The sequence below is a fragment of the Takifugu flavidus genome, chromosome 13 (assembly GCF_003711565.1).
Source record: "Takifugu flavidus isolate HTHZ2018 chromosome 13, ASM371156v2, whole genome shotgun sequence".
Lineage (NCBI taxonomy): Eukaryota > Metazoa > Chordata > Actinopteri > Tetraodontiformes > Tetraodontidae > Takifugu > Takifugu flavidus.
In genome coordinates this window covers 1,162,469-1,187,104 of record NC_079532.1, presented here as the reverse complement: position 1 = coordinate 1,187,104, position 24,636 = coordinate 1,162,469, and the positions used below count along the sequence as shown (strand labels likewise).

Below are 24,636 nucleotides of genomic sequence, written 5' to 3'. Positions count from 1 at the left end.
CCAAGAAAGAAAATCTAATGTTACAAATACACAAACTTTATGAAAAAATATAACAACACCACAAAAACAACACATGTGAGTCACTTTTGTGAGTCACAAAAACCTCCAACTGTTGTTTCCAGTTAACTGCTCATGGCATCACTAGCATAGCAACATATGAACAAATGTTACTCAGATGCAAAGACCTGATAAAAATGCCCATTTTATGTGAACTTTCACTGTTTCTCTGCGGCTCCCTGTGAGACCTGTTCACCATCTTTGGCTCCTGTGTTCCATCAAACTGAGTAAAATACAAACTTTTTTTATCAACTGTAGATTTTGAGGGTCACAGTGCTGCAAAGACAATCAAATACTGTGATATTTCGGCCTTTTCGGACCTTCAGTCAAACTTTGTGGGGGGGGAAATCTGTTTCCTGGTTTGTCATTCACTCATCTCTCCCATGCCTCCTCTTCGGAAAGTCCGCGAGAATGTGCGTCGGTATTTTGCCCAAACATAGCACGTTCTTATAACATAACAGGTTAGATGAGGTTTCTGGTGCCGACGTCGTCGTGCAAACGAGGCTTTTGCGTGGACAGGAACACGGTCGTGTTCGCATTATCTGTTTAGCGTTATATGCTAACGGTTCACCAGCAGGTAGCGGCGACCAAAGCAGCTCTGCCAACGTCGAGTTTGGAACAGACAACTTCTGACGTGTCGCTTCATTTTGTGTCACTTCAAGGTTGGAGGTAATCATCTTTATTATCCAAAAATAAGATCCAACAAGTCTAAAGATCAATAGAATGAAAGTGGTTCAAGGACCAATGGTCAAAGTAGCTTTAATGTTGCGTAACAATTATACGCTCCTGTTACTGGCGTTAATTTCGCCACAGTCAGCAGCTACAGAAAGAAATACGACGATCGTCAAATCTACCATCTTAAAGACAATTAAAATAACTGTTAAATGCTAATCTACATCATTAGAGCAGTCTAATCCCAGTCTCAGCATAAACATGTGTTGTAACTTTTCTGTTTATTGAGGGAAATAAATGTAATATTTTTATTTTATATTTAATAAACTTTACTTATCTGTTATCAAATATGTTCTAATTTTAGGTATGCTTTAAATATGTTTTAATATGCCCAAAACTCTTAAAACAGGTATAAACTCTGGTTTAATCAAAGCAAATAAATAGAATTAATCAAAAAGAATTTCTGCAGAATTGGGTGAGTTTCAGGGTGAAAAATCTGGGATGCAGCTGCTATAAAATTCCCTGTGAGGAAGCAGCCTAGTGGTTGTTGGACAGGAAGAGGAGGAAGAGGGTGGAGAGAAAGGCTCTGTGAGTCAGGACACAAAGAGCTGCTATCACTCAGCTGCTGTCTCCCTCGCAGGGTGGCACAGATCGGACGCCACAGCCGCTCCAACTCCATTCTGTTTGTGACTGTTCAACGGGAGGCGATATGAAGAGCGGCCTCGGACTGTTCCTGCTCGTGTGTTTGGCCGTTTTCCATGCAGGTGGGTGGACGGTTGATATTCTCTAAGATTCAGGTCTCGACACGCTAATCAGAAGACAATCTCCTGTATTTCCAGTTAATTTCTCTGGGAGAAGAAAAACAGTGTTTGTTTACAGAAGTGTGATCCTCCCAGTGTTGAAATGCTCCCTGAATTTGGCAGCTTTATTAAAAGGCTTTTTTACTTCCACATTTAACCTGGTGTTTGTTGTGTATAGTTTTACAAATGTTGCCTTATTTCTTTTTTTTAATATGTTTTATCCTCGTATTTACTCTTCTGCAGGTTTGGGACTTCGCTGTTACAACTGTTCGGATAACACCGGCCGCTGTGAGAACGTGCAGGAGTGCACATACGAGGACTCCTGCATCTCTCTGAGCGAAGGAGGTCAGTTGGTTTGAAACTTTTGTGGAACCGTTTCTGATAACAGATGTTTGATGAATGTTTTGCATTTAAAGCAGCCCTTCTCAAATAGTGGGGTGCGATGCCAGGGGGGCGCGTGTGACCCCGGAGAAGATGTTGTTTTTTTTTCCGTACTAGAATAAAGTGTAATTGCACATCCTGCGCGCACACACCACAGAGCAAGGGATAGGAAGTGCAGTGAACAAACCACCAAGAGACGGCATGAAAAAATACTTAAGTGATGAAATGAAAGGCGGAGAGAGACGGAGATAATGAGACAAACGAAAGTCTCCCGAAAGCTAAGACGAGGAAATATGACGAAGCATATATAGCGCTTGGCTTCACTGTGACTACGGTGGGAGACGAGGAAAGACCGGTGTGTTTACTGTGTCTAAAAATGTTGGCAGCGGACAGCATGAAGCCAAATAAATGAAGGCGTCACTTAAAGACATTACACCCCAGTCACGCTGATCAGCCGCTTGAGTTTTTTCAGCAAAAACGGGCCGAATATTGGCAACAATCATCCCGCTTTGGTCTATATTTCTTTCTTTTTTTGTTTTCTTTAATGTTAATAAGGATACAGTGTTATGCAGAGGTGTACTTATAACAATTTCATAGACAAATTCATACTAATTATAGTCACGGCGGGGGGGGGCGCAAAATGTTTTCTTCTTCCTAGGGGGGGCGTAACAGAAAATAATTGAGAAGCACTGATTTAAAGTAAATGAAGAGACTTTGCGGTGATATCATATTTTCATGTATGACGGTTAAACGGGGCAGCCCAACTTAAGATACTCATTCACACACTCACACACTCACTCACTCACTCACTTTCAGTTACTCATGTTGATGGGAATTTCATCCAGCAGGGGACACAAGAGCTACTCTGTATTGCAGCTTTAAGCATATTTCATTATTTTTACAGACTGTATATAACAGTGTTTAACTTTAGTGTGTGTGTGTGTATGTGTGCGTGCGTGCGTGTGTGTGTCTAGGGGGAAAGACCATCCGTCAGTGCATCAGGTACACGGATTGTGATAACTCTCGCCTGGCCCAGATGTTCCCGTCCATCTCCAAATTCAAGTTCCAATGCTGCAACAGCAACCTGTGCAACTCCGCCAGTGGCGTTACCATGGTGACGCCTGCCCTGGCTCTGGCCAGCTTGCTGCTGAGCATTTGGTGGTGTTGGAGCTAAACGGCGCCGAAGCATTGGCGTTGAGTCAACTGTTCTGTTTTCAGACTCACAGCTTCTGTCAACAAACTTGACTTTTTCTCTTTGTGTTTATCATTTGAAACTAACTTGTGCTTTAAACAATGAACAGTAGAAAAAAGGTGTTTTGCTTGTCACTGAACATTAAATTCTCCCTTTGTTTTATTTCCAGTTTAGATTTTATAGAACCCCTCAAGTCATTCAGCCATAATTTCACTAGTTCTTCTTAGAACAGAAATGGTTTTATTTCAATATTTACAGATGGTTTTTAGATAGTTCTTTGATGTTCAAATATACTAAGGACTCTGAAACTGCATCAAGCCTTGTAAGAACAGAATTTAACATAAGCAAATTAGGTTATATTCGAAAATGACATTTAATTATTGTTGTGAATCTTCTCCTGGTGGTTGCCGAGATGTGTTGATGATGAAGGAAACTTCGCAGACACCGACTTGGTTATCAAAGATGTTTATTGGAGAGAACAGTCAGGCATCAATCGAACACTGCAGTTTGTCCGAGGGAGGTCTCGAGGTCCCGATGGTGAAGAACTCCGGGGAGTCTACCTCGATACCTCCTTCTTATAGAGGCCAGTAAACACATTCTTTTCTGATGACCTCACGCTATACCGTATGGTCAACTCAATGGTGTATTGTTCAGTTATGACTAAAAAAAGGGAATAGTGGAGATGCTTCATGCTATACATCCTCCTAGTGAGAGGTACCAGGGGCCCACAGGTTCCTGTAGAAGGAAGGACACCGGACACACATGTGGAGGATGTCCTGATATTGTGCTTAGGTTGGCAGTTAAACACATTACGGCCTTACAAACGTAAAGCCTGCATAGAACGGGTCAGATACTACATTATAGAAAATTCTTTAGCTTCAGAGTGAAAATACAAAATATTTTATTGGATACAAATGTCAAAAATGACACATTACCAGATCTAAAACCAAGAAAGAAAATCTAATGTTACAAATACACAAACTTTATGAAAAAATATAACTTAACACCACAAAAACAACACATGTGAGTCACTTTTGTGAGTCACAAAAACCTCCAACTGTTGTTTCCAGTTAACTGCTCATGGCATCACTAGCATAGCAACATATGAACAAATGTTACTCAGATGCAAAGACCTGATAAAAATGCCCATTTTATGTGAACTTTCACTGTTTCTCTGCGGCTCCCTGTGAGACCTGTTCACCATCTTTGGCTCCTGTGTTCCATCAAACTGAGTAAAATACAAACTTTTTTTATCAACTGTAGATTTTGAGGGTCACAGTGCTGCAAAGACAATCAAATACTGTGATATTTCGGCCTTTTCGGACCTTCAGTCAAACTTTGTGGGGGGGGATCTGTTTCCTGGTTTGTCATTCACTCATCTCTCCCAGACCATCTTCATCAGTCTGCCGTCCAATCACCTCCAGCTGTACTGTCTTCTTCTGTCCTTTTCCCTCTACCTCTCTCTCTGTTTGGGCGTACCAGGGCTGGGTGGCAGCGCTATCGCAGGTCCTGCCTCCTCTTCGGAAACCCCCCCTCCCAGCTCGGACCAACCCCCAACCCTGCAGCTGGGTGGAAGGGCTGTCCTCCTGAATGCCCCTGGTCTGGTCCTGCTCCTTGGCACTCAGGAATGGCATCCTGACGGGAACGGTGTTGCCGAACTTGGAGTAGTCCACACAGTAGCGTCCGTCCTCCTCAGTGATGATGGAGACAAAACGACGCCCCCACAGGATCTCCTCAGGAGTGTAGGAGGTCCGAGCTTGCATGGTGATCCCCGTTGTCTCCACCACACCTAAAAAAAAGGGAGACAACGACACCAAGAACCAGTAAAGTTTTGGGTCATGTGACTTCTGAATCAGGATCTGAGCATTCTCACCCTCCAGGATGACGATGACCTCCAGGTCTTCGGCACTAAGAGACTGGGCAGAGAGCTCATAGAGGGGGCTCCCTCTCTCGATGGTGTGGCTGACGATGAGTGGAGAAACCAGAAAGATGCCGTTGCTCCTTAGAGGGTTTTCCACTTGAATGTCCAGCTGGGCCACAGGGATCACCTCACCCTCCGCCGTCACCGTCCGTCGGATCACCTGGAACGGAAACATCAGCCATGCAACATCAAAATTGTCTTTTATTTCCTCTGGAAGCCCTCTCACACCTGAGAATGCAGCTCTGTCAGACCTTTGGTTGCCTCACCTGTAACTGAATTGTAGCAGAGATGATCATGCTTTTCCTCAGGTCTCCAACTCTGAACATGAAGGTTGGACGGCCATTTCGTGGAGCAATGACGGCATTCCTGGAGAAGATCAGCGTCTCTGCTCGGCGGTTGGCCTGTGCCGTCTTCATGAATACACAGCCCAGCATCACGGCATTGATGATCAGCCCCACAATATTCTGGATGATCAGCACAGTGATTGCCAAAGGACACTCCTCCGTCACCATCCTGCCGCCAAAGCCAATGGTCACCTGAAGCAGGTGGCCATTTTTAAAGACGCAAAACCGGAAACAACCACCTCGATCAATGGGTGCAAGCAGTAAGCACTCATACCTGGACTTCGATAGAGAAAAGGAAAGCAGAGGTAAAGGAATGGATCGCAGTAACGCATGGAACAGGGCCTGGATCGCCATTGGGGTCACGGGGTTCCAGGTCCCCATGAGCGAAGGCCAGCAACCACCAGATCATCGCGAAGAGCATCCAAGAGCAAAGGAAGGCTGAAGTGAAGATGAGGAAGGAGTGCTGCCACTTCAGGTCCACCATGGTGGTAAAAACGTCCTGCAGGAAACGACCCTGAAACGCACAAATAAGACAAGAATATGAAATGGAAGTTTGCTCTAATGAGGTAGGAAACAGAGAGGAAAGATAGTTGTTAGCATGATAACACTGTGACTACCTGACATGAAGTCAACTCTGCTTTCTCTTTATACTGTACAAATTCATCACTGACAGCAATCATATCAGAAACAGATGCCCTGGAAACGTACCTGCTCCCTGATATTCTTGTGGGCCACATTGCAAGACCCAGTCTTAGTGATGAACCGGGCCCTCTGGGACTTAAAGCGGCCGCGGTTTGGCTGGTTCTGGTTCTCGGCCAGACGGGTCAGGAGGAACCCATCAGGCAGGAGACCCTTCCTTGCCAACATGATGCTACAGTGACAGACACAATTCATTTTAACCTACAGGTAACAATATGTCTTTATTTAAGGTTATTTGACATGCAAATATATATTCTATGTACGGTTCATAGTCTACAACTTCTAATCACAATACATTTGTACTTTGAATACATGACTTCAAAGAATACGACTCCAAGTATCTAATGCAAAATGTGTATTATATTTAAAACACTGGCTACATATTAATAAAGACAAACTGATGATGATCACTGAAGAAATCAGATTGCATTTAATTATTAACCTTAAGTAACGTCTAAAAAAGGCAGCAAAAGCACGTCTTGCCTGCAGGAAACTGAGTATCAGCGTGAACAAAACACCATCAGCTGTTTTGACTGTAAATGTCCACGTAAACGCAGGTATTAATGAGGTAATAAAGGATGTAATACCTATTCAGAAAATCACAGCCTAGTCTGGACGCAGGTATTTACTTCCTCTATCAAAACGGTAGTTTTGTGTCTCTAAAAGGACGCGGCCTCCATCGTTTATTCATCACATCCTTTAGATAACCTCTAAACCACTAACAGAAAAGCGGTCAAGTCGATGTTGGTTAATGCGCCTTGCTTCCGGTTACTACCTTCAAAATAAAATATTGTGGTGAAGCACATCGAACAAGGTTTTTATCCCCTGTTTTACTACCAAGTTACGCCCTTACATGTTGAATAACCTAGACCACACGTTGCCTACCTATAGTTAATGCATTGTAATTGTAACAATTTCCGGTGTTATATCGTCCAGATTTTACGAACTTTACGCTGGTGCTGTGGGACACCCAACAGGTGCACGCTGCGGAAGCTTCCCGTGGCCAACAGATGGCGTTTATACTGTATATGTACATATGATAAACACGCATACGCACAGTTTGCTCCTGGCTCTACATTAAATGTCAAGAGTCAATTTTTAGTGAGCTATCAATAAAAGTAAGACAGAACTGGAAAATTATGGAAAAATAAAATGACTATCATATTAGGAAATCTTGATATAACGTCTGACTCCGCTCCTTCGTGTTGCTTGTCACGTGACGGACGGCAGGCCTTGGAGTTGTTATCAAACGCATTCTCCTCTGCAGTGAAGACGGGGAACGGTTTCTATCTATTTAACCCTTTTATTCACCTTTTTTATTCCACAGAGGATGACGCGAGATAAATCCAGAAAGGATATTGTATAAATAATTTTATCTTAAGGAAACAGATGCCATTATGTGACTGGAAACCATGGTGCGTGTTGTAGATTTGTCTGAGTTAGCTAGCCGAGCTAGCTAGCAGTGAGCTTCTGAAGTGCTGTCTGGGAGCGTCGTAGGAGATCGTAACAGCAGTCTTCCTAAGTCTTCCTCCCTTGCCTAAAATCCTCGCCAGAACTGCCATCCGCGATGGCTGGAGGAGGATTGATTCGGGCCAAACATGGCTGGTGAACCCATAGGATGGTCAAACAGCTGTAGCATCAGGCCCGAACCCCAGTGCACTTAAACCCCTTCTTTCCTTCCTCCCCACCATCATCTTTCCCTGGAAATCAGAGCTCATCCCCAATGATGGAATCGATGGAGTCCGACCTTAATCCACTGCCACAGTTCCCAGAACACAACTATAAAAGTAAGAAATTAATATCGGTAAGGTTTTAAGCGCAAGTGTTTTGTGACCTTTGACCCCTCAATTGCCAGTGACTGAAGAGGATGTGAAAAGATTGATTGAGTTCAGGGCATCCAATGAGGCGCTCTTCACCGGGAAAAGAAATTCTGCTAAGATAGCCTGGAGGTATGTAAACCATCTTCACATTTCGAACAACTGTGGGCAAGTGACCCTCTCACTGACCCCTTTGTGTTTATTACCCAGTACCATCCTAAAAGGCCTGGGCCTGGAAGGCAAGCTAACATCAGAACAGATTGCCAAGAAATGGGACAACCTGCGGACTAAATACAAGGTAGGTGTGATTCAGCACTTAGATGAGCATGACCCCACTTTTGGCAAGTCCCCACTTATGAAAATGTTTGTTTTCAATTCAAATCTAGGATCTGAAGCAGCAATATCAGGGCCAGGATAACGTAGGTGGTGTGGTGGAGTCTTGGCCCTGGTTCCATATCATGGATGAGGCCACGCAAGGGCGTCTGTACAACAGTAACCTAATACTGAGTCCTGAGACTGTGTGTGGTAATGCTGCTCACCGTGGCAACATCGACCAGAGCCAGGAAAACAACGACATTTTGGAATTCCTCATCAAGACAGAGATGGAGGATGCAGTGTCTGCAGAAACTGCAGAGGATGATGGCGTGGTTCATTCGGCGGTTGCTCCCACTGAGGGAGTCCCCATGGGCTGGAGGAGGATGTCTGAGTGTTCCTATAAGAGTAAGCAGACCTCTCTGAGTGTTTCAGTCTCTTCTTCTTAACAATTCATCTCTTAAATGGCAGAGTTGGTTATAATTGCAGTAATTCTTAGACATTTTTTCATGCCACTTATCAAACAATGTAGAAAACTTAGAGGTTTTGTGTCAGCATTGTTTGTGTAATGACTCTTCTCACCAGTAGAGGGAGACACATATCTAAAGCTGCCTAAAATCCGTTGCTCTTGTTCTCAGTGACAGAGGCAGAAACAGAGAGGATGATCAAACTCCGAGCTGCAAATGAGGCCCTCTTCACTGGCAGGAAACATTCAGCCAGATCAGCCTGGAGGTAAGTCACGCTTCAGGTTCTGTTTTACAGAAGAAGCTCTGTGATCCGGGCAACAGGACTGGTGTTGTAGGTCAGATTACATGATGTCCCTGTTGTGGATGTGTTACAGTAGCTCATGACCGTGTATGTGTGTGAGGACTGGCCAGATGGTGATCTTCACATTCTGCTGCTCCTGTGCAAACCAAACATTTTTCCACTTGCAGTGTCCAGGAGATGTCATTTTTATCATTCACAGTCTTCAGGCAGAGATTCATCATAAGTGTTGTTCCCTTCAGAGCCATTTTGTACGAGCTGGGCCTTCAAGGGAAGCTGACCACAGATCAGTTGGCAAAGAAGTGGGATAACCTGAAAAGGAGGTACAAGGTAGTACCAGCCGCTTAAACTCCTGGCATTATAGTAAATGAGATTTTAATATGAGAAGTTAAATGTGTTGCTGTTTGTCAGGGCACTGAAATCATTAACAAATTTAATAATTTTAGCCATTCTGTTACAAAAGTCTTAAATGCTGATCACAGTCTGAAGGAATGGATCAGTAGTGTTTCTGTCAGTAGATCATTCTGGGAGTCTGGAGAATAAAAAAAGCCTCCTGCTCTTAACAGGAGCTGAAGTTTCCTGCCCGCGGGGTGGAGACCAACCCGAGTTCCTGGCCTTGGTTTTACCGAATGAATGAAGCCATGGAAGGCCGCTTTGCAGGGGCGGCACCCCTCCTCACCCCCATCGTGGAGGACGAAGATGAAGACTGTGAGGCACTGTCACCGGCACCGAGGAAACGAGCCCGGCGCAGTCGGGGGGGAATGGCCGAGTTTCTGACAGAGTCTGAGATGGACCTGCTGGTAGATAATGAAGACAAAAACAGATCTGCCTCTCTAGGAGACATCCAGCGCATCTCTGAGTACTCCTACAAATGTAAAACTTTGTTAGCTTCATCCTCAAACAGTTCCTGCCTGTCTGGTGACCTTTTGACCTTGTTGCAGTGACAGAAGAGAACACCAGACGTCTGATAGAGCTACGAGCTGCTAACGAGTCTCTCTTCACTGGGAGGAGGAACACAGCCAAGCCTGCCTGGAGGTAAAGAACAACAAGGCTTGAACCACCTGGAGCTGATGTTATGGTGGTTCTCTCTTCTTCACAGGGGAATCGTGAAGGCGATGGGTCTGACAGGGAAGATCACACCTGATCAGGTGGCCAAGAAGTGGGACAACCTGAAGTCCAAGTTCAAGGTGACACTTTCACACAGAATTGTACCACTCCAGTAGTTCTAAAAACATGATTCTAATCGGTGTCATTGTGCAGGACCTGAAGTTCCCCCCTCGAGGGATGGAGGGCCAAACCAACCCGGCGTCCTGGCCCTGGTTCCAGCTGATGAATGACGCCCTGGAAGGACGTCTGGCAGGGAAGGCTCCCAGAGTGGCACCGGTGTGGAACAATGAGGAGGACAGCATATTTGTCTCATCTCCACCTGCTGACAGAGACTGTTTGATGGGGGAGAGAAGCAGCCTGTCGGAGCTGGACAGCATGGTGGAAGCAGACGGGGACGGGGCAGATGGGAATATCACTTACATTGATGCTAGTGGGGAGGAGTGCTCAATGCCTTCAGACCCTGCCTATAAAAGTAAGCGTTGCACCTGTGGATTTAACTCTCCATGTTGCCAATGTGCACAATTGTATGGTGATCTGAATATTTTTGTTGCGACACGTCTTCAGTGTTTTGCAGGTTTCTGTCTGAGACAGTCGCATTAACATTTAATGCACTATTACAGTGAAATCTTATCTCCAGTTTCTGCTAATTTCACATGGTTTCAAATAATTTCCAAACTGAACCCAAGTTTTATAGAATGAGTCAATTCTTTCCCTTGTTTCTGTCCCAGTGTCGGATCAGGACACCCGCAGGATGATTAAACTTCGAGCAGCTAACGAGTCGTTGTTCACTGGCAGGAGGAATGCCGCTAAAGCTGCCTGGAAGTAAGACTGGTTGCCTGTGGCACCTCAGCTGCTTTGCCTGTCAGAGTCGATGGTTTCCTGACACTGTCTGTCTGCCTGCCTGCCTGTCTGTCTGAAGGGCCATCCTGAAAGAGCTCGGTCTGCAGGGAAAAATCTCCACCTACCAGATGTCAAAGAAATGGGATAATCTGAAGAGACGATACAAGGTGATCTGTTGTGTGGGGAGAGTCTGGACTGGCAGGAAAAAGGTTTTCGATCATAAATTCCTGTTTTAATATTTCATCACCTGCTCGTCAGGACCTGAAGTATCCTCCTGTTGGGATGGAGAGTAACGGAGACAGCGCCTCCTCCTGGCCCTGGTTTCACCTGATGAATGAAGCCATGGAAGGTCGTCTGGGGAACAGCGCCCCCCTTCTGACCCCCATTACTCAAGATGACGAGCAACAGCCGGACGCAGCCCCCAGACACCGGCCCTGCCCGGCTCCACCACCTCTGCTCCCCTTGTCTTCCACAAACTACAGTCAGGATGTGTTCAATGACACTCCTGACCAAAACCAGCAGAGCTCAGAGGTGTGTGAGCGGTCGCTGGAAGAGCTGGAGAGAGAGTGGGAGATGGTGGAGCGAGAGAGGGCAGCAGTGGCGCGAGAGAGGGCATCTGTGGAGAGGGAGAAGGCGGCAGTGCAGGCAGACAGACTGTGGTTGGAGCGAGAGAGGGCGGCAGTGGAACGGGACAGAGCTTTGGTTGACCAGGAGAGAGCGGCGCTGGAGCGGGAGAGGGAGGTGCTGGACCAGAGAGCGTTGATGCTAAACTCTGTAGGACACACTGGACATCTCAATGCCCTGATGTAGGAAAGCTGCTCTGGGCTTAGAGACACCCTCTGATTAGCTTTTGAACCCACAGCCTAACTGACAGACCACAGAACTACAGCAAGGCGGCTGTCGTGTGGTGACTGGAACACCTCCCAGTGGAGGGAGGAAGTGGACTGTAGTAAAATAATGTGACTCTTCCTGCTGCAGTTATCAACAGTACGGTTTGGAGTTTTCAAGATATGGTTGGTTTTTCAGGTGTGCTAGTCCAGTATAAACTGGTTTGAGGCCCTGCATTCCATTGGTGTGCAGATAGACATTTCCTGGGGGTCATTGATTTCAGCCCACCCTTTAATATTGGGTCAGCTGATGAATGTGGTGTAATTCACTGCAAACTACTGAGCCAGAGTTGTCAGCAACTGTGACCTTTATCTGAGATACACACTTACCTGTTTCTTACAGAATGTCAGCGAAAGTTAATTTATTGGCTCATAATGTTGGATTATATGCTAAGATGACATATTCATGGCCTTTGCTCAGATGTGTAAACGTTAGTGAAGGTTTGCCACAATCTCCTGTTGAGCTGGACCCCCATGGTAATGGAGCTCTCATCTAGAAATACTTATAGAGCGTGGCACCATTTTCAGCTTCATCTGTTCACTAACCTTTAAGACCCAACAAAGGAGACAAAGTTTCCCAAGTGATTCTCTGATTTTGTGCCTTAAATAGGGAACGTTGAGAAGAAGAAAACCATTTTATTTTAGACACGGGTAAATTATTATTTCATGCCAAGACTTGTTTTGTTTTATATATTGTCATTGTTAAATAAAACTTTGTTATCTGATGATAAAGCAGGAATGAGGTGATGAGACGATGGCATTAAAAAGGTTTTCATATGTGTTTGGATGTGATATTTGTCTTCTGAAATTCTGATTAATGAAAGAATGTCTTTTATGAGCATCAGACCTGATGACAGCCACTATAAATGACTATTAACAAATCATTTCAGACATTATTGGTCCCTCACCGGGGCCCCAGGGCCAGGATGTTCCCAGACAATAATATGACATAGTTTGACCTGTAAATACACCATATCAGCACTCACTATGGCAACAAGGACACATAAAGTGGCTCCAACAATAAAGGTGTATAAATAATCATTTTGACCCTGTAAAACTTGTGCTTGTGCTTATCAGGCTTGTTTGATAAATGTTGGGAGCGGTCACATCTCTGAACACCTCAGAACATTCAGGACCGACACAGGTTGATATTGTTTTTAGCGCCATCTGTATTATTTCCTTAAGTTGATTAAATCCTGTTTAGATTGGTAGATTACATTACTAAAATGTGACATGAAAGTCACAGTGGCCACGGCGCTATTTGTCGTCCTGGTGGAAGGAATTCACACTGCAGCCAAACCAGGTGAGCCGGCAGGTGAGTTTTTCTGTTCTCCATCCAAGAGTTCTGACAATCTAAGACTGCTTTTCTGCTGTGACTTCTCTCATCTAGATTCTTTTTTTATTCTCTTTATTCTTTTTGCCTGTTTTTTTACGTGTGTTTGCGGATACATGCCTCTTGACTAGGAATTGATGTTTTCATATTTTGGTACCGTTTTCATTGGGATCGCCTCAGAAATTTAAATTGATTGAAATTGGGACAGGGAAAGCATCAGTAGAAATCGTTTAAACAATTAGACGTTTGTTCAGCTATGAACACAGAATGCGCTCATGTACAAACCTTTAACAAATATTTAACAGGATGTGGAGACACTAAAAGTAATTCACATCAGAATGGCCTGTGTTTTGTTTAGGGTGCAGATTTCAGAATCCTGGAGGTTAATTTATTTCCCACAAATAAATATATAATATAGATAATGAAGTGTGCAAAAAAAGGATGAAAACAAACTAGTTTGAAACCAAACTTTTCATAATTTGCTACTGAAAATGTTAGAAAGTGGGTAAAGCAGAATCAGCATTTCATTTATCTATCCTCTGGTGCAAAGGCATTCAAAGAATATCAATGAAATCCCTATAAAGAATACAGAATTACTGCATTTCCCTTTGCTTTCAGAATGGCAGGTCCTTTATGTGACTGGTTGTAATCAGTGACTCAAACAGGATCGACCTGTCTGTGCTGACACGCCTCATAGCTGAAGAAGCTTCTGGGAATCAGAGCGAGCGGCTGGTGTGGACGTCGTGGACATGCTGACAGTCAGAGTGGGTCAGTTTGACTTTGATTATCTGTATAATTCCTCAGCTCTGCCTTCCATCACTGATTATATAAGCATTCTGTACAGTCAACTCTCTTCTGAAAGAATTAATCAATTTAAGTCTCATATTTGACATTGTTTATTTACCTTTGTTGGCTTGTCTTTAACAGGGAGAGTAACGATGCCCAGACGACATATCTACACAAGATGTAAGATTTAACAAACTCATTAGTGAAGAATTGTCAGTAATCCTTCTGTGACTGAGTGTCCGTCACACTTGACCTGGCGGTGTGTTTTCTGTGGGGATGAGAATTGGCCATATTTACCTGTTTTGACAGGAGCCAGTTCCCAACACTCCATTTGAACTGAGCTGCAGATTTGTTGATGGTGCGCACAAGTGCATTTATAAGAAGCGCCAAAGTAATGGCCTTGGTTGGAAGCAGTCAAAGCAGATTTGCTTTCACTTTATTTGACCGTTATTATATTTTGAGTCTTGCTTCTGTCACTTGATGCTGGTGAAGACAAACATTGATGTGTTCAACACAGATCTGAGTGTGAGAGCGTTTAAGTGGCTATCAGCAGATGGAGTTTATGGAGAAGTAAAATGCTAAGGCTATAAATGCTTTAGTATTAGCAAAATAAAAGCATGGATGAGATCACAGGAGAACTAGTCTGTGACTAACACTAGTGGACAATAATGTGGAGCATTTTTAGTGGATGGGTTTGACTGGTTAAATACAGCTGCTCAGCAGTCATCACCGTGGTGACTGCTGCAATGCCAGTATAACAAATAACAGCTTGTCATCATTGTTGGAATGTTAATGCAGAGCCACAGCACATTTTATGCATCTGAAGGTGAATTCCCTCTCAGCTGTCAAATGTTTTTTCAATCAAGTTAGATAGTTAAAATATAGGAATACTGGAAATGTGTGTACACATAATATTTGTAATATACTGTATGTAATTCATGTAACTAAAGTATGTTATGGTTGTTGCACATAGAACGCAAGATGTTGAAGATCGTAGCCTCTTCAGGCAGCTCCTCCTGCTCTGAGCCTTCATGTTGCTCGTCCAATCCAGCTCCAAGTTCTAGCTTTTTTAAATCCCTCATCTGATCCAGACTTGAGTCTTGTATAAATCTGCTCTGAAACATGCGTGATACCATCATCATCAGTAATTCACCATCATCGCAGGCATAACACAGATTATAGCCATGTCACATGGGTGGAGTGTAATTTGTTATTGTTTTACAAATCCATAGTGCCCTCCTCACATCAGTTGGTTGATTTTCCAGTTTTACAGAACTCTTTCAGGCCCAAGCTACCAGTCTGACTGAAGGATTCTTTGTGTCTACAGGGATTTTGCAGTGCCTGCTGATTGTGGTGACACTCTTAATCTTTGTTACAGTGTTTATACAGAAGTACAGCCAGCCATTCAAAGGTACAGCCAGCAAACACAGACATTTTAAATAAGTTTAATAAGTGAAATTAAAACTCACTGCTGCCAAGTTTAGTTGCGCTTCATCAGCTTCTTTAAAGCCCTGTTCTGTTTAAACAACTAGAAATCTATAAATAACATTTTGCAACTGAATATTATATATTCTAACTTTTAAAATGCTCTTTCTCAGCTTTCTCAACTCGGCAGCGTGCATTGTCTGGTCAGATGTCCGGACAGAACCAAGCACTAGTTAAACGATCAGGTCAGAGATGAAACTAGATCAGAACAATTAAGCTTTTTGATTGTAGATTGACTACGGATGCGTGTTTCCTTTAGGACCGTGTGAAAATAAAGAGTGTCCAAGTGATCAGATCAGCTTCTACATGCACAGCGGAGTTGCCAATGTTGTTCCTGGAAAGATCTGCCTCTACAATACTCTGTAGGTGCTTCTTAATTTCTCTAAGAAGCTAATTGTAGCCTTTATTTTCGGTTGTAGGTGGTTTAATATTTTCATTTGTGATCTAAGTGTCAGTCCTGCATAAAATTGTGTAAAATACAAATTGCTAAACTGGCATCAAAGTTCCATCACTAGGGTTCGCAGTTGTCCACAAATGCCTGCACTGATTCTGGGCAAATTTCCTGTCTTTCAACACGTTCAGTTGAGTCTTTTACCATATAGTCGATATTTTTACAATGCTGATCTCAGCGTGCATGTTCTACTTCTTACAGCATTCTTGGATCAACGCTGAACAACGCTGGAGTCGGGATAAATATTGTTATTGTAAATGGTGAGTTGATCACGGCAGTTTTGTTTACAGGCTATCCATTCTAGATGTTTTATGCATTTCCTAAATATTCTTAGCTACATGAACATAAACATTCTATATTCTAGTCTAGTTAGACTTAAATTAAAGGACATCAGCAACAGGATTGACATTTAATTATTAGGTTTACTGAATTATATTAACTGAAGGCTGCTGCTACTATCTCTGATAGTTTGCAACAAAATATTGCAGTGTTTCTGCAGTAGCATGACATTTGTAAGCTTTTTCCAGAAGTGAATTGTTCCTGACTGGAATATTTTAATCAGGTAAAACAGGGGAAGTCACAAAGACCGGCCACTTTGACATGTACGTCGGAGGTATGTGTCAGCCATGTTAAATGTACCAGCAATGCACAAATCTCGCTCTTGATTAGTTTTATGCTGGTTTTTCTCTGCAGAGGTGAAACCTCTCATCACTTTCCTGAACAGCATCGAGAACGGATCCATTGTGCTAATGGCGTCGTTTGATGAACCTGCTACAAAGTATGTCCCCAGTATAAAATGGAAAAAACAATCTGCAAACTTTGACGACTGTTGACTCACTCTGACAGGTTAGACAACGAGGCGAAGAAGCTCATAGCTGAACTGGGAAGCAAGTACATCAACTCAGTGGGATTCAGAGACAACTGGCTGTTTGTTGGTGCAAAGGGAGCAAGCAAAAAGGATCTATTCGAGAAGGTAACAGCTCAGACCCAGGAATTTAATGTTTTGGGTTTTTTTTACAGTTCCTTATTCATTCATCATTCATATATTAGACTAATGTTGAAAGGCCTTGATTGTTAGACACTTGACTCTGACCCCCCCAAATTATAAGTCTTTGCTGATTGATTGATTTTTTCCCTCATGATGTTTCAGAGCAACCCTGTAGCTGATAGTAGTTGGAGCATTTATTGGGAAAAGGTTACACTTTCTTACCATCAAACTTAATTCTACCCAGTGTGGCTCCACTTTGTTTAATCTGACTGCAGTTTTATGGCCGGGACCATATTATTATTATATGACAAAAAATATTTTAGGCAAAAACTGCAATTCAATTCATCCAAGTACTCTGCTGAGGTTATCATGAGTTTGGAATTTTGGGCCATGTTTCAGACCTCATGATCAGCTACACTATGCTGACTGTACCCTCAAATTTACTGTACAAACATTTCAACCAATGTTGTCCAGATGGAGCCTGAATTCCTGCTCCACATTTTCTGTTTCTTTTTAGCACACAAAGAATGATGGGGAGAAGAACCCATATGATGGATGGCCAGAGTTCATCACCCTTACAGGATGTATTCCTAAATATTTGGGATGATATGCTGTTTCTTCCTTCTTTACCTGGTTGCAGCCAGTTACAGAAGAATAAAGCTGAGGAATCGTGTTGATATAGGAAAACCAAGCCTGGAATATAACTTAAATATTAAGTGAAGCACTGTGAGTTTGGTGAGCGTCTTATGCTCCGGTCTACCAACTGGGGAAGAAGTGTTTTATTGACTCAGATAGCACTAGTTTCATTTCAGAATTTTTCTGTAATAATTTTTGTTGGGGACACATGAGTAAAATTAATACTAAATGCTTTTTTTTTTTCTTTTAAATTTTGAACTTATTTGGAGTAACTGGATCCTGGAGAGATATTTTAGATGTCTGGTTTTACAGTATGTTGTGTGTGCTTGAGTGTGTGGTTTTGACTTTAGGGGTATAACTGAGAACCTTCACAGACTTTAGGGGCTTTCCAAGCTTAAGTTTTGTTCTATTGCCTATTGTTAGCAAATAAAGCTGATAAATTGACATAGCAAAGTAATTACTGGATACTTACTGTGAAATCTGGTGTTAATGTTGAATCGGTTGTTAAATCAGCTTGTTAAATTATGACATTTATTGTAAGATAAAAGCCATTTTAACTAATGTTATGTTTATGTTTTTCTTACACCTTAAGTGTACACTATAATTAGCAATTCTGAAATGAAAAACATTTTCTAAAACACAACGCAGTTCATTTAATGCTGCTCCGGAACTAATAACGGAGATTGGTCTCTGGCCGAACATTTTTCTTGAAGGAGCCAAAACGTCGGTTTTGATTGGCTGTAGCAGCAGCCAATGAGCATTGGGAATTTTGATTGGTCGCTTTGCTGAGCCGTCGAAGTGAAATTGCTCCTGATTGGGGAATGCTAAGTTGACGCATGAAACGTAAAGGCTTCAGCTCTTTTGTCGAAATTGTTTCAAATTTGTTTTTCATTTGTGGACTAATTGGACTTTTTGTATGTGGCTGCTTGTAAACTGACTAAAATGGCCACGCTGGTGCTTGACAACGGAGCATATACGGCGAAAATAGGATACAGTCTGGAAAAAGTCAGGTAGGTTAACCTGTTAGCAAAGCAGCTAATGTTTGGTTACGGGTAGAGATAATGAGCCCGCAGTTGTCTAACACAAGTTCACTTTTAAAACGATAGCCTACTACTTTGCTTAAGTAATGTTACTGACTTCACAGACTGAACTCTGGAATCTGTGATCATAGATACATCCCGATGATAATCTCTGAACCAACAGCATTAACAATTCTTTTGCTTGCAGTGTTCTGTTCTCACCTTTCCTGTCTCTGCTTCAGTGTGATTCCAAACTGCCAGTTTCGTTCCAAAACATCCAGATTAAAAACGTTTACAGCCAACCAGCTCGATGAGATCAAAGATCCTTCAGGTCTGTTTTACATTCTACCCTTCCAGAAGGTAAGAAAGTGTGGACACAGGCAGAAGTCTTGTCTTTCTCACAGAGGAATTTTCTTTATGATCAGAATTCTGTCATTTCACTTCAGGGTTATTTGGTCAATTGGGATGTCCAGAGGAAAGTGTGGGACCACCTGTTTGGAAAAGAGATGTTTAAGGTTTATTTTGTACTTCATTCTGACTTGCTGTTTGCAATTGTTTAAAAATATTCATCCTATCTGACTTTCCCTCCCTCTGGATCCTGTATATCCAGGTTGACTTTGCAGATACCAGCATCATTATCACTGAACCGTATTTCAACTTTTCATCCATTCAAGAATCAATGAATGAAATCCTTTTTGAGGAGTACCAGTTCCAGTCAGCTCTCAGAATAAATGGTTAGTCAATTTAGACACTTGACAATTGCAAAACTACAAGAAATTACAAGTATAGAGTACTGGAAGACACATTTGCATCCATCCATCCATCCCTCCCTCCATCCATTCATCCATCCATCCATCCATCCCTCCCTCCCTCCCACCCACCCACCGCCTCTGCCTTAGGGGCCCTAATTTTAATTTTTTAAAAATAACAATCTGGTTTTATTTGTTGTTTGTGTGACATTTAAATAATACAGTTGTGGGAAACAATCTTTTTGTGTTTCAAAATTTGTGTCTGCATTAGACAGATGGATACAAATGATTTTTTGTTAAGTATTTACAAGAAAACCTATCAAAACTAAATTCTTTACAGTTTGAAGATATCAGTTCTCAACATTATTAACTTTGATACAAAAAAAGAACTGACATCGTAAAACTGTCATAAATTAAGTTTTAGGTTGTTGTTTTTTTTGTTTAGCCATTAGCACATAGTAGACCACTAACCTAACCTTTTTTCCCCCACTGTATATTATCACGTTTAAATGAATATAGACATGCACATTTGCTCTTTTCTTGTGGTTGTCAGTCTTTATGGTCATGTTTTATTTTTTTCCCTGTACAGCTGGCTCCCTCAGTGCTCATCACTACTTCCATACAAATCCATCAGAACTGTGCTGTTTGGTGGTTGAAAGTGGATTCTCTTTCACCCACATTGCCCCGTACTGCCGCAGCAAAAAAATGAAAGAAGGGATCAGAAGGTCAGGCAACCTCAGCATTAATAATTGTTAGCAGTCATAAAAGATAAAAGTCACAGATGGCTTCTTCTTCTCTGCAGGATCAATGTAGGAGGGAAACTCCTGACCAACCACCTCAAAGAGATCATTTCATATCGGTAAGGAAGCTTAAAAACTAGATGTCTTCACTGAACTGACAATAAAGGCTGTTGACTTCTAATATAGATTTGAGAGAATGAGAGCATAACTGCAAGAAAATATTAGTTTTATTCAGGGAGTAAAACAAAAACAAAAAATAATAATATTCTTCCTTCCAGCCAGTTACATGTCATGGATGAAACCTATGTCATCAACCAGGTGAAGGAGGACGTCTGTTACGTCTCCCAACAGTTTTATAAAGACATGGAGATTGCCCAGTAAGCCCAGTTACACCACAGCCATCACACTGCAGAATGAAATAGTCAATGTTATGTTTTAGCAAAGAATAATGTTTTTAATATTGTCAAATCATGCTCGCTGTGTAGTCACTGTAGTTCAGGATTTGCTCAAATCCTCTTTCAAGAAGTTCAGATGAAATAAAAATAAGACAACAGTGTAGCTACAGCCTGTTCTGTCCCTGTTTTCAGGTTGAAGGGGGAGGAAAACACTGTGATGAGGGATTATGTTCTTCCAGATTTCAGTTCCATCAAAAAGGGCTTCTGTAAGGTGAGAAAACACCTTTGAATTGTGGTCACACAGCGACACCTGTGTTCTGGTCTGACGGCTCCTTTCTCTGTCCACCAGCCGAAAGAGGAGATGGTCTTCAGTGGAAAGTACAAAACAGGTGAGCAGATCCTGAGGCTGGCCAACGAGCGCTTTGCTGTCCCCGAGATGCTCTTCCATCCATCTGACATCGGCATCCAGGAGATGGGCATCCCGGAGGCCATCGTTGACTCCATCCAGTCTCTACCAGAAGGTCTGTTGTTCTTCTGCATTTCTCCCTGAAGCCTTAAAATGGCAGCATAAATATTAGCATTCACCTAATATGATAAAAGCTTCATAGAACAATCAAAGAAGACTTTAATTTGTACACTGAAGGAATCGGGTTCATTTACCATCCAACAGGAATGGACAGAGATGGTTTAACTCTCACTCACATCATCTCTTTATAAAAGGAATTGGGAATTCTACCTTCAGGCACAGAAAAGGGCTGAAACCTAAGAAAATGTTAGGGTTAGAAAATGTAAGAAAATGTTTGTGTTTAATTGGAACCCTGATTTTCTGAATGAGTGAGTGATTACTGTCTTTTTTCCCTCTTCAGACATGCAACCTCATTTTTACCAGAATATCATCATTATTGGAGGGAACACTTTATTTCCAGGCTTCAGGGAACGGCTGCAGGCTGAGCTACGCTCGCTTGTCCCTGCCCACCTACCTGTGTCAGTTCTGCTCCCACAGAAGTAGGTGCCAGGGAATTCCTTTTTAATAGTTTACAGCCGTGATAGTGAACTTTCTCAGATTAAATTATGATTTTGTGAGTCAATAAACATACAAAACAATGTCTGGCTAAAAATGACTGTCTCTGTGTGGGTCATGCTGCACTGTCTAGGTCTGAACCTCACAAGAGTGTGAGCACGGAATTTAGATCAGCACTAACTGGCTGATGCTGAAGTAGAACTTGCATTGAAGCAGCTGTGTATTGTTCATCCCCCTCATTTTGTGTTTTGTCTTTTCATGCAGCCCGATCTGTTACTCGTGGGAAGGAGGGAAGCTGCTCGCTCACAGTCCAGACTACGATGAAATTGTGGTGACACGAGAAGACTACGAAGAGAATGGACATTGTATTTGTGAAGAAAAATTTGATACTTGACTGAAATTTAAAAAACTCAGCCATGGAATGATTGTGATTGTAAATTCAGATTTTCTTAAAGGATAACCAGGAAATAGTGTTTTAAGTTTTACATTTTTATGTATCCTTATACATGTTGTATGTATGTTAAAGTATTTCCTTATTGTTGTCAGTAAACTTTGAAAAGTGAGTTCATTTTTAAAACCCGCCTTCTGTGTAACTGATTCCAAATGCAGAAATCAAATTATCTCAGATACTGTGAATGAAATATTTCAACAATAAATTTCTCATTAGAATTGGTACCACTAATCTACAATTCAGTAGATGTAATATGTAATTAACTATTCGATGGTAGAAATAACTTGTTTGCGTGAATCATTTCATATTTTTAGTTGTTATGGGATTTTAGGACCTTCATAATAAACTTCCGGACCGACGGTCTGATTGTGGCGGGAAGAGCGAAACTTTGATCTACATCAACTCATTTGGCTACTTTGTCTAATTTTGTAAGACATTACGCTAAACTTTACTCAAAAATCTTCAAAATCACTTAAGGTTGAAATCTTCAAAAAGATTTTAACTTTCTAAAATATTTTTTACAGCTAGTGTAGCCAGGTTGTTAGCTACGGAAGCTCAAAAAGCATGACGACATCGAGAAAACAGTTAAAAAAGAAGCTCCCAGAAGAAAAAGATAAAAATGTTTATGATTTCGGTGAAGATGAAAATGAAAAGAAGGAACTGAGTGAATCAGAAGACGAAGTCAGAGGAAGTAAGAGTAGTAGGCTTTGACTATCTTCGTTAGCTCTAGCTAGCGCTTGAGCTAATTAATGCGTAACCATTTTGTATTTTGTTGTAAGAAGTTGAGACTTCGATGCCAGAAAGGTCCACCAAGAAGAGAAACGCCAATGAAATGGAAGAGGAAGGGCCGCGGTGTGCTGTGGGGTATTCACTGTTACATCGTAATATCTTTTCAAATAAGCCACTTGAATAACCACTTACTGTAAATGGATACTAAACTGAACATTTTTCTGCTCTTTCAGAAATGAGGTTCAATCCATGTTGGAGAAATTTGGATGTAAGTGGATTTTTGTTTTACATTTTTTTGATAAATATTTACAGCATAAAGTGGATCATTCCTGCCATAGTAAATTAACCGCAATGTGAGAGTAATTTATCAAAGCACGTCTGCACCCAGATCAGATGTTTAGTGGTACATCTAATTTACATTTGCTTGCAGCTGACATCAGTAAGGTTATGCAGGTGAAGAGGAAACGCTTGGAATGTCTGACAAAGAACTACATGAAAGGGAGCCAGAACAAACTGGAGCAGCTTTGGAACACCTACCATGGCCAAAGGTTTGGCTTTCTGAGTCCTGGGACTTGTGAATAAAAGTCACTGACCTGAGATATAAGATCTTTTAAGATTTTCCAAAAATTCTGTGGCAGGTGCATTGTCATGAGGAGATGTACGGACATAAAGACCATTATTTTTATACATCTTCTGTGTGTTTCTAGACAAAAGATTACACAGCAGTACTCTCAGCAGGTGTCAACCGCTTTACAGCAGTGGGAGACTGAAGCCCAGAGATCTGAGGAGCAGGAGGAGAAATTCAATGTTGGTTCTGGTGCTATAGCGGAATTTGGACAGCATTGCTATCCACCAGAGAAAAAAGTTCTCTCACATAATATACAATATATCCAGTGTGATGATGTTGCTTCCACGATGTTTGCCATCTGCAGAGTATGTTCAGACAGCAACTGAAGGTCCTACAGCAGGCTAGAGTGGTGCAAAACCAGAAGCTGAAGATGGTCCGAGAGCTGTACGAGCAGTTTGTGAAGGTGATGATGTGGGAACTGCACATTTACCCACCAGATTTTTTTTTACTAATTGTAATTAAAACAGTGTGAGGTCCACTTTAATTCTGCGATCAACCTGTTTCTCCAACTCCTCTAGGACATGGAGGACATGGAGAGGAGCCACAACACTTTTCTGCAGGGGGCACAACAAGAGCTGAAGAAGGAAATGGCCATACTGCAGAAGAAGATCCTCATAGACACAGTGAGTGCAGAGAGAAAAGGAGTGAGTGCAGAGTTCCAAGAACACTACGGGCTGTTGGATATGAATCATTATCTTTTTATCTCCATGTAATTCCATTATCTAAACATGTACGGTAATTCAAATGGTTACCTTTTGATGTTCATTTGAGCTCATCCAGCCATAAAATTTTCTGAAACACTGCAGGAAGTCACAGTTGAGGGATTTCCTTGAGTTTTAGACCACATAATCTAGGATCATGTTTTTGGCTGTGTCTAATTGTGCAGCATCAGCAGGAGATGGCCACAGTCCGCAAGTCCCTGAAGTCCATGCTGTTCTAGCTGCTCGTTGCCATGGCACCAGAGGGGCCAGGTCAATGTCACCAAGTTAATGTTGGTGTAACTGCAATGTTGACGACAGGTTTGTGATTTCAGCCGCAGTGAGGCAGATGTTAAAGGTGATTCTTAACGGATGTCTGTTCATTTTACTATTTTATGGATTTCTTTTGGTGACAGTTGAAAACAAAAGTAGCTTTGTGATTTTTGCAACAGTTAAATGTGAAAAATAAAAAAGTATTTGAATTAGCTGGATTGACGTAGACAAGTCTCGTGTAGTTTTTGGTGTTTTAGTTGCCAACTAAAGAAACCCTTTCACCGTTTGCTTATCAAATTATTAAGCTATTATAACTATAAGGCATATTCATTTGATGTTGGATAATATTAATTATCCTGGAGCTCATTTTCAAATTGCTTCTTGTGGCTCTGGAAATGTAGCAGAAATCTTTAGATTACCAGACAGACATATTTAACAATGTTGATGATTTGGACACAGA

At 42.0% G+C, this 24,636-nt stretch overlaps 6 protein-coding genes and 1 long non-coding RNA gene across 13 annotated transcripts; 5 read left to right on the top strand and 2 right to left on the bottom strand.

Moving 5' to 3' along the window:
* Nucleotides 1-419: 419 nt before the first annotated feature.
* Nucleotides 420-3,264, top strand: LOC130535881 (CD59 glycoprotein-like). Its single transcript, XM_057051254.1, has 4 exons — nt 420-726; nt 1,370-1,493; nt 1,773-1,874; nt 2,885-3,264. Exons 2-4 carry the CDS (start codon nt 1,439-1,441, stop codon nt 3,082-3,084), a joined length of 357 nt encoding a protein of 118 aa, XP_056907234.1. The 5' UTR covers nt 420-726; nt 1,370-1,438; the 3' UTR covers nt 3,085-3,264.
* Nucleotides 3,265-3,551: 287 nt separating this feature from the next.
* Nucleotides 3,552-6,813, bottom strand: kcnj11l (potassium inwardly rectifying channel subfamily J member 11, like). Of its 4 annotated transcripts, none has more exons than XM_057051250.1 (5): nt 6,654-6,813; nt 6,076-6,238; nt 5,642-5,881; nt 5,290-5,559; nt 3,552-5,183 (listed from the first exon to the last, which is right to left on the bottom strand). In XM_057051250.1, exons 2-5 carry the CDS (start codon nt 6,232-6,234, stop codon nt 4,470-4,472), a joined length of 1,383 nt encoding a protein of 460 aa, XP_056907230.1. In that variant the 5' UTR covers nt 6,235-6,238; nt 6,654-6,813; the 3' UTR covers nt 3,552-4,469. The 4 variants fall into 4 exon arrangements, with proteins under 4 accessions (XP_056907230.1, XP_056907231.1, XP_056907232.1 ...); XM_057051251.1 differs by having other exon boundaries at nt 6,550-6,810; XM_057051252.1 differs by lacking the exon at nt 6,654-6,813 and having other exon boundaries at nt 3,552-4,891; nt 4,976-5,183; nt 6,076-6,325.
* Nucleotides 6,814-7,276: 463 nt separating this feature from the next.
* Nucleotides 7,277-12,575, top strand: zgc:171459 (uncharacterized protein LOC562056 homolog). Its single transcript, XM_057053127.1, has 13 exons — nt 7,277-7,853; nt 7,922-8,015; nt 8,094-8,181; nt 8,270-8,603; nt 8,834-8,927; nt 9,203-9,290; nt 9,527-9,833; nt 9,902-9,995; nt 10,060-10,147; nt 10,221-10,539; nt 10,796-10,889; nt 10,987-11,074; nt 11,166-12,575. Exons 1-13 carry the CDS (start codon nt 7,790-7,792, stop codon nt 11,715-11,717), a joined length of 2,304 nt encoding a protein of 767 aa, XP_056909107.1. The 5' UTR covers nt 7,277-7,789; the 3' UTR covers nt 11,718-12,575.
* Nucleotides 12,576-13,754: 1,179 nt separating this feature from the next.
* On the top strand, nt 13,755-17,524 carry zgc:101783 (uncharacterized protein LOC447883 homolog). Of its 2 annotated transcripts, none has more exons than XM_057053136.1 (10): nt 13,755-13,895; nt 14,055-14,093; nt 15,241-15,324; nt 15,512-15,583; nt 15,658-15,760; nt 16,051-16,109; nt 16,412-16,462; nt 16,543-16,627; nt 16,696-16,822; nt 17,355-17,524. In XM_057053136.1, the coding sequence occupies exons 1-10, from the start codon at nt 13,877-13,879 to the stop codon at nt 17,442-17,444; spliced, it is 729 nt and encodes a 242-aa protein (XP_056909116.1). In that variant the 5' UTR covers nt 13,755-13,876; the 3' UTR covers nt 17,445-17,524. The 2 variants fall into 2 exon arrangements, with proteins under 2 accessions (XP_056909116.1, XP_056909117.1); XM_057053137.1 differs by having other exon boundaries at nt 13,777-13,891.
* A 607-nt stretch (nt 17,525-18,131) lies between these two features.
* On the top strand, nt 18,132-21,960 carry actr6 (actin related protein 6). Its single transcript, XM_057053133.1, has 11 exons — nt 18,132-18,483; nt 18,735-18,852; nt 18,939-19,007; nt 19,103-19,226; nt 19,831-19,966; nt 20,044-20,100; nt 20,260-20,358; nt 20,569-20,647; nt 20,726-20,897; nt 21,243-21,381; nt 21,662-21,960. Exons 1-11 carry the CDS (start codon nt 18,416-18,418, stop codon nt 21,789-21,791), a joined length of 1,191 nt encoding a protein of 396 aa, XP_056909113.1. The 5' UTR covers nt 18,132-18,415; the 3' UTR covers nt 21,792-21,960.
* On the bottom strand, nt 20,191-24,124 carry LOC130536897 (uncharacterized). Its single transcript, XR_008953498.1, has 2 exons — nt 23,958-24,124; nt 20,191-20,929 (listed from the first exon to the last, which is right to left on the bottom strand). It is a non-coding gene; the product is annotated as an uncharacterized LOC130536897 (long non-coding RNA).
* sycp3 (synaptonemal complex protein 3) lies at nt 22,153-24,394 on the top strand. 3 transcript variants are annotated; one of them, XM_057053139.1, is made up of 9 exons: nt 22,153-22,276; nt 22,373-22,539; nt 22,628-22,712; nt 22,811-22,845; nt 23,008-23,125; nt 23,285-23,384; nt 23,510-23,608; nt 23,724-23,828; nt 24,092-24,394. In XM_057053139.1, the coding sequence occupies exons 2-9, from the start codon at nt 22,413-22,415 to the stop codon at nt 24,143-24,145; spliced, it is 723 nt and encodes a 240-aa protein (XP_056909119.1). In that variant the 5' UTR covers nt 22,153-22,276; nt 22,373-22,412; the 3' UTR covers nt 24,146-24,394. The 3 variants fall into 3 exon arrangements, with proteins under 3 accessions (XP_056909119.1, XP_056909120.1, XP_056909118.1); XM_057053140.1 differs by having other exon boundaries at nt 22,202-22,539; nt 22,631-22,712; XM_057053138.1 differs by having other exon boundaries at nt 22,202-22,539.
* Nucleotides 24,395-24,636: the final 242 nt, after the last annotated feature.